A 7,866-nucleotide genomic window follows, 5' to 3' on the forward strand; every position below is an offset into this window, starting at 1 on the left:
TATTTTGTACGACTATATGCACACTATGTTGTTGAGCAGACCTAACTAATGCAAAATTATTCTTTTGTACTGAGTTATGTATGCATGCATGCATGGTTTTCGACGATTGTGCAAATTGTAAGAGGATCGACGCATAGATGGCAATATATAGGGAGTCGATCTTCGATTCTCCATAGAGAATTTTCGTATGGATGTGTTCAGTTAGGAGTGGATTGAAGAGATTTAAGTCACTTGTTATTTAAAATTGAATCGAAAGAGATCTAACCCTCCTGCCCCCACACAATCTTTTTTATTCCTATGCAACCGAACAAAGCCTTATGAGATGTGAATAATGATAATTTGATATCCATAGGAATTGAACACAGTAAAAAATTTAATCTATTTCAGGTTCGCGAGGGTATGGACGTGCTCGATAGAAGTTTACCTAGCTCAAACCCTAAACCCTAAAGTACACTAGATTCGATAGAAGTTTACCTAGCTCAAACTTAATATTCCGGCCGCGTTTCTCTTCAACACCTCTCCATGGAGATGTTGAGCCGGTTTCTGATTCAGCCCGGCCGATAAAAAAAGAACCCACCGATTTAAGGTTTAGATCCACCATTTTGGTTCCTTTCAATAGATTCCTCTGTGTTTATTGCTCTCAAATCATGAGCAATTGATGGTTAGTCTCTGTCATGCTACCTTCATTGCCAGGCACCCACAAGTTTGACTCTACTGAACATGGATGCCTATGTACTGCCTATTGACCACGAATCTTTGATTCAGTGACTATCTTATTATCATCTTCATGCGATGCCCTGATGCGCAGGACTGGCTCTAGTGGGCATGCACGGTGGGGTGAGCATGTGCGTCCACTGGGGCTATCAAAGTCATGCAGTGCATTCATCAAATTGATATACAAGATGCATTCTTATATAGATATCTCTCCGAAAATGTATATATGAGACAACCTCCAGGGTTTGTGGATTCAAAGTATCCTAATTACATATGCAAGCTGGATAAAGCATTGTATAGTAGGATCACTTCAATATCCTGCAATATATCATTTTCTGTGAACCATATGTGTCCATTTTTATCTTCCCCAACATCGGAGCACTGGTATGCTGTCAACAGGATTTTACGATACCTTCATGAAATTGTTGATATGGGCATTTGCATCAAGAAATTGTTGATATGGGCGATACGCATGCGGAGGCGGCAAGCGCAATTTAGGTGGCGATGCGCAGGTGTCATTGTGTTCCGTGGCGGCGAGCACGAGCGAGGCGCGGATGCAGAGGGTAGCTGATAGCATGGTATGCGATACGATGTAGAAGCGTGTAGGGTTCTTCGCTTGTTTTGATGGATTGGACCGCGCAACTTAGGTATGGCTTAGGCCATAGTGAGCTATATATAATGGGCGCTCCGCCACTAATTAAATCCGTACCTATGTACCCTAGGGTATGTTATACCTGAAATGTAGCCAACAATTCTTTAAAATTTTAGCCTAGATCAATGATTTGTCTTGGACTCCTGAGTATAAGTATATGCTACATATATAGGCCTTGGACACATGGCAGAAGTATGCATATATCTAGCCAAAATATATAGTACAACATGTCCAAGGTTTTAAACTAATACGTGCGACTTACTCTTTGTTAATGTACAATCAAAGCGACCAAGCTACACGCAGTCACACAACACACCCACACCTAAAAGATAGAAGACGGAAGGCCAGATATTGACACTCTCCACTCACTAACCGCCATAAATTAAGTTGGTCAGACAGGTGTAACTTTACGGTACCCCTCTAGACAGGTATGGGTATCCATTGGGTATGGAATACCCGTCGGGTCGGGATATGAGTTTGGTACCCGTCTACAGGTATGTGTATTGAAATGGGGAGTTTTTAGTTTAACGGGATCGGATTTGGTACCAAGTACGACGCCGTTCCTGAGGCGGGCCTGCGAGGCGCGGCTGGCGGTGGGCGTGGCTCCCCGGAACATGCTGCGGACGCTTGAGGTCGCCGAGCTGAGCTCCAGCGCCGCGCTCATGGAGCGCGCCATGGGGGCGGTCGTGGAGCACGCCGAGGAGGTCGTGTTCTCGGCGGAGTACGAGCGGTTCGCCGCCCGGAACGCGGGGCTGTGCGTCGAGATCACCCGCGCGCTGCTGGCCAGGATGCCGACGGCGGCGAGGAGTGACGGCGCCCGTGCTTAGAGCTTGAAAGCAGCTGTGATGCGTGCAGTTCGGCAGTTGTATCGGAAGATGGATCGGAATACGATACGATCGAGAACTCTAGCTTGCTTCAGTTTCGAGTGACGAGACGGCACAATATGTAAATGCATAAGTTGTGAAACACGGCGAGCACGATGAGCAAGACTGCAAGAACAACACAACGCGGCGTCTCATCGATCACCATTGACTCGTTCTGCTTTTGCCACAGCATGGACTTGCGCTTGGACTTCCAACACGCGTTCTGCGCTTGGACTTCCAACACGCGTTCATCGACATCCGACAGGCAGCTTCCCGGGATGGGCTTGCGCTTGGACTTCCAACACGCGTTCTGCTTTTGCCACTGCATGGACTTCTGGCCCTGAATTGCGTGAAAGAACTCATCTCATCCAGAACTCACAATTGAGGGTCGAATAGCAGGGATCTGGGTAGGTAGGCGAATGAACATGCCTGAGTTCACGGGACATGCAACTCTGAACAAGTGATCGGAGTTGCTTCTCCCTCGAGTCGAGAGCCTGGACGACGACTTGTGGTTGTGGGCTTGTACACCTGCCGCCAGTCGTCGATCTTGGCTACCCCTCACTCAGGAAGAACTGTTTTTCTTTACCTGAAGAAACAAGACCACAGGCAGTGGCCCTCGCTCCGTGCTTGCTCAAAAGCCCATAGCTCATTTACATTACTTTGACGCTTTTATCTTGAAGTAACTATACCCGCATCACTTCTCTGCAAAAAAAAAAAAGAAAGAAAGAAAGAAAGAAAGAAAAAGAGAGAGAAAATCTAGCCCCCAAAAGTAGGGCGACTTCAAGTCTTCAACATTCTCCGACGGATCCTATATGTATATACGCGCGCGTATCGTCTCTACTACCAAAAGCGAGACAGCAAAGCTTCCAAGCATTATTCTGTCTACTCGTTCCCTTTCAGCCAGTAGCTACATGTATCTGTTCTGTATTTAGGATTATTAAACAGGGGATATCTTATAATTCAGCTCATGAGTTCCATAAGATTTATCACACGGCTTAACTATAACTTATGCGAGACAAATTCCAAAGAAAGTTATATATATAGTAGATTTCCTTAATTTATTTATCCTACAAAACACATCTTTGTGTCTCGACAGTAACCATATTTGGGAGGATAAATAAATTAAACAAACCAGCTACATACCTTCTTTTAAAATTTCTCTAGCCAAGTTGTAGTTGAAGCCTGTGATGAATCTTAAAAAACTTATGAGTCGAATTGTACAAGAAATACACTGTTCAATAATTCCAAATACAATACTGTGCCTGAATCCTGGCAGAGGAAGTAATAGTGTATTGCTCTGAAGTACCGTGCCTGTGGCTGCCTGCAAGCTGGTAACCTTATTATTTGCAGGGGTATGGTGCTCGCCTGGATCCGAGGCTGAAGAGAGAAGAACTAGATAGAGGTGCTAATAGTGCCATAGAGGTGCAGGTGTGGGCTACTGGGCTTGACGGACGAAGGGCGTGCGCTAGCTACTACCTCTCCAATGCGCCGAGCGAGGCGAGAGAGAACACTACTAGTATCTACTTCCTTAAAACTTGAAGCCCTTCCGAGCTCTGTCCGCGTTTCACGCGCTCACAGCCCTCCACGGCGCGACGTGTGGGCCTATAGTCGGACTCTACGTCCATGGTCTGTCCCACCCTCTCCAACCCACCAGGCCACCACGACACCACCCATGCGGTCCTGGACCGGTCTACGGCGCTTGCGCGTTTTGACGTGTGGTGATTCTTTTCTCTGCGTCCACTCACATTACTGGGACAGGCAGGTACTGCTGCAGTAAAGTCATGACAGGCATGGGTGCAGCCATGCTCGAGTGATGGCAGATCCATGACGCGGACCCCGCCTCTGGTCCATAGCGGTCACCTCATCCCTCTTCCTTTCCGTGACCACAACCTTCACGGACACAACGGAAACGCATCAGATGCTCTCTCCCTCCTTGCTCCTGCCGTCCCTTACCTCCCCTTCCATCCTCGTCCTCGAGCGAGCCGCTGCAGGCGTCACACCGTCGCCAGAGGCGCCTGCTGACGGCGAGCCTGAATCCAAGGCCTGTGCAACTGGCGACGACGACCATCAGAGGGCCGACGAGTGGTCCCTCGCCTCCTCCTCCGGCTAGATGGTCCTGTCGCCCATGTATCTCCCCTTTCATGGCCGTCCTCGAGCGTGCTGTTGCGGGCATCACGCTGCCGCTAAAAACACATGTCGGCGGCGAGGACGAGGCCTATGCAGCCGGCAGCGACGACCACCAACAGTTCCAGCTTGCCGAGCCTAACCAGAGGGCCGAGGAGCCACCTTCTCCGTCTAGATGCTCCCATCGTCCGTGCATCTCCCCTTCCATCCCTGTCCTCGATTGTGTCGTTGCGTACGTCGTGCCACCGCCAGAGTCTCCTGTCAACGGCGAGGCCGAGACCAACGCCTGTGCACCCAGCGGTGACGACCACCACCAGCTGCAGCTTGTCGAGCCTCACCAGAGGGACGAGGAGTGGTCCCTCGCCGCTTTCTCAGTCTAGGTGTAGTTCAGCGATACGCAGTACATGCTTAGGTGCCAAGACCTGCAGGTCCATCGCCTACTACGACAAGGGCCTCGAGATCTTGATGGCTACGCTCGGCGAGCGTGATCCCCCATCGCAAAGACCTGCAGGTGATCATCAATCCCCCATCGCTACTTCTCGATCTAGATCTTGGCATTAAACTCCATTTGTATTTTATCAGTTCTCAGTTCAGGATGACATCTGCTGGCCTAAAATCAGGGATGTCTGTTAGTCTATAGGAGCTGGAGCCATCCTAAGAGATGTTCAAGCAATTGGGGCGTCCCTTCCATCATGCATTGTGCACATAAATTGGTTATGGGATATGTAGATCCGTGAGGTGCTGTTGAAGAAATCTAAACTCTCTACTAACAACACAAACAATCTTCCATTCAACGAAGCTTGTGTCACATCCACGGTCCCCCCTTCCTTGTCCGACTCTGACCCACGGCCACCAGTCCACCACCATCCAAATTCCCACGACGTTCCTCCCTCCACGCTGCTGTGTCCTCCTCCGACCTCGCCACCGTCGCCAGTGTTGGGCCAGGTTCGCGCGCGCCATCGACTCTGTGTCCCTGTCGTCGGCCACGACGCTGCTCACTGGCGACCGCCTCATGATCTTACTCTTCGTGGCCCAACACACCTCGCCGCATCACTTGCAATCCTCATGGTGTCCGCCCTCGTCGTCGAGCTCGTCGTGGATGGCTCCAGCTCTGCCCTGCTTCGTCGCTTCGGAACCAGATGCGGATGAGCTGCGCCCCTCCCCTCTCCCTCTCTCATTTGATGATGTCCCTCTCTCATGTCACTGTTTTTCCCTTCTTTGCTATTTTAGCATATGGAAGCATTTCTTCATAATTTGCTGGATCTACCAGATTCCACAAAGTCTTGCAAGGTCATTCATGCTCTCTTTCTTTTTTTTGGTGTCGCCAGCTACCGACGCCATGAGGTTGCCTGATGTGGTACTGGTGTTGTTCGTGACCTGGATCTCGGGAAGGCCTCCGTGGGTGCATGTTTGTTTGCACAGAAATTTTGTCCATTTCTTCGGTCAAGTTTGCTTGCCAAATCAGTGTTGCTTTTAGGATTTTTTATGTGTGTTGCATTGATAGGAGCAGGATAGTTCAGCAGGAACTATATGGATCCTTTTACCAATTGTTCAGAGCATTTTTGGCTCCGTATAGTTCGTCCATGGCAAGAGCTTAGGGAGGCTATAATTTGTGAAAATGCGATTTCGTTCTATAGTGAATCAATCTGGCAAGAAATTATTAGCTATTAGTTTTATTAGTCGTTTGTCCTACAAAATCTTCATCTGAATCTATGTTAGGCTGTTGCTTTAAAAATATTTACTCAGTTAGGTACAAACTTGACGAATGTTGCTGGCACTTCAGTAGTTTTTTGGCGTCGATTGCAGCTGGCATTTGCCCTTCAACGCTCGGTATTCTGTACTTCTACGTATTATTTTTTGGGGATGCAATGGATATACTGGTCACACGTTTGCCATTCGTGTTTTTTGTTAGTTTGGGTTCTTCAAATGTTTAGTAGATCACGATGATATGGACCTTCTTCGATGAAAAAACACATGGTAGTAAAGAACTTGCTATCCAACTTTGCAACGGTTTAACAGAAAACATATCGCTCAAAGAAACACAAAACATACTCGTCCTCTCGCAATAGTTCATTGCATATAGCATCAAGTCCTGGCAAGAGTTCAGCTTTTGAATGGGACATTATACAAGCGACCGATTGATCACATTTCTAGAACAAGAAAAAATTGAGCAAGCCCACCTTTTTTACATCTCAGGGTTAAACACACTGAGTGCCAAGATATTGCGTTAAACAACTATCTAGAAGGACAACTTTGTCCAGGCTTTTCACTGGTCTTCCTCCGGTTATCTCATAAGACAAAGTTATCCTTGGCCTTGACTTTTTTTCAGATTTCAAGGTACGTACACTTAATTCAGAAGAAAAGGGATTTATTCATGACAAAAACAGGCTTTGGATCTCACTATCTTGTGCCAGCTCACATGCTCATCAGAAAAGCTCTGTATCCTCAATGCTTCTGAGTGGATATTAAAAGCGGAACTTTTAGATAATTTTTTGTCCAGAAAAAAGGCTACAAAACGACACCATTTTCATGGACCTGATATATAAAAACTTGACAACGACAACAAAATAACATTTGATTGTTGGTTTTGCAGAGGCAGAAATGCTTTAAGGAGCTGCAGTGATTTTTGTGGACATGTTCCAGTCTGATATTGATTCAGGATTCTGCAATGGGACTGCTAGGGGTCATCAGGTTCAGGGACAAGCCAAAAGTAGAATATGTTGGGCCTTACCTTCATCACGGTCCCCTCAGAGGTGCCATCATGTAATGGCTTCAATAAGTGAGTTTCATCAGGCTATTGAAAGTGGTGCAGGTCAGAGCCAGGCTAGATTTTGTTTTGGGGTAAATGCACTTGTCATTATCAATTTACTTTGCTTGATAATGATGCATCATGTCAGGGACCACAGTTATTTAACTCTGATTTTATTATAACTTGCTTCTAGCGAACGGTCATGCAATTGACCGAACATGTAAACCATAAGCAAATGTGATGTAGGAGATTTTTATATAAATAGACTTTTGCAGCCACTTTGATGTTTTGTTTTATGTTTCCTTTTTGTGAAAAAATATTATGGTGCTATTCGGGTGTTTTTTTCTTATTACAATTTCAAATACTTATGTGAATAGCATAGCGCCCGATAGGGCGCTGTCTTATTCTAGTACTCTATATATAGGGATAGGATCTCGATCTCGTCGTCCCTCCTCTTACTATCTAGCTTATTCATACAGCAGTTAGCTCTTCACTCACCGGTTGGCACTAGAGATGGCCAAACGGGCCACCCGGCCCGGTGAAGCACGATCCGTTTTGGGCCCGGCCTGCTAGGCACCGTTAGGAAATTGGACCGGGCCTTCTAAGCCCGCGGGCTCGATTCACTGTCCGAGCCTGGCCCGCAGCGTGCCTAAACAGGTCGAAAGCGGACCGAAAAACATGTTTTAGTGTAAAAAAAAGCGGGCTCAACATGCTTAAAGGTAAATGGGCCGTGCCGGGCTAGCCCACCGTGCCTAGTTTCTTGT

At 47.3% G+C, this 7,866-nt stretch overlaps 1 protein-coding gene and 1 long non-coding RNA gene across 5 annotated transcripts; one reads left to right on the forward strand and one right to left on the reverse strand.

The window, feature by feature from the left end:
* Positions 1-2,285: 2,285 nt before the first annotated feature.
* Positions 2,286-3,722, reverse strand: LOC118472235 (uncharacterized). The gene is made up of 2 exons (XR_004850245.1): positions 3,373-3,722; positions 2,286-2,931 (listed from the first exon to the last, which is right to left on the reverse strand). It is a non-coding gene; the product is annotated as an uncharacterized lncRNA (long non-coding RNA).
* Positions 3,723-4,114: 392 nt separating this feature from the next.
* On the forward strand, positions 4,115-7,391 carry LOC103629749 (uncharacterized). 4 transcript variants are annotated; one of them, XR_004850246.1, is made up of 3 exons: positions 4,115-4,864; positions 5,682-6,690; positions 6,947-7,391. XR_004850246.1 is itself a non-coding variant. In XM_035960115.1 (2 exons), the coding sequence occupies exons 1-2, from the start codon at positions 4,423-4,425 to the stop codon at positions 4,950-4,952; spliced, it is 459 nt and encodes a 152-aa protein (XP_035816008.1). In that variant the 5' UTR covers positions 4,115-4,422; the 3' UTR covers positions 4,953-7,391. The 4 variants fall into 4 exon arrangements, 3 of the variants coding, with proteins under 3 accessions (XP_035816008.1, XP_035816007.1, XP_008649092.1); XM_035960115.1 differs by having other exon boundaries at positions 4,936-7,391; XM_035960114.1 differs by having other exon boundaries at positions 5,682-7,391.
* Positions 7,392-7,866: the final 475 nt, after the last annotated feature.

This window comes from Zea mays, chromosome 6 (assembly GCF_902167145.1).
Source record: "Zea mays cultivar B73 chromosome 6, Zm-B73-REFERENCE-NAM-5.0, whole genome shotgun sequence".
Classification (NCBI taxonomy): domain Eukaryota; kingdom Viridiplantae; phylum Streptophyta; class Magnoliopsida; order Poales; family Poaceae; genus Zea; species Zea mays.

Bases quoted from the DNA above. Each gene is read 5' to 3' on its own strand.
- LOC103629749 (XM_035960114.1), top strand. From the start codon at position 4,423: ATGTCGGCGGCGAGGACGAGGCCTATGCAGCCGGCAGCGACGACCACC. The intron at 4,865-5,681 runs GTGATCATCAAT...TGGTGTCGCCAG, and splicing joins CCCATCGCAAAGACCTGCAG to CTACCGACGCCATGAGGTTG.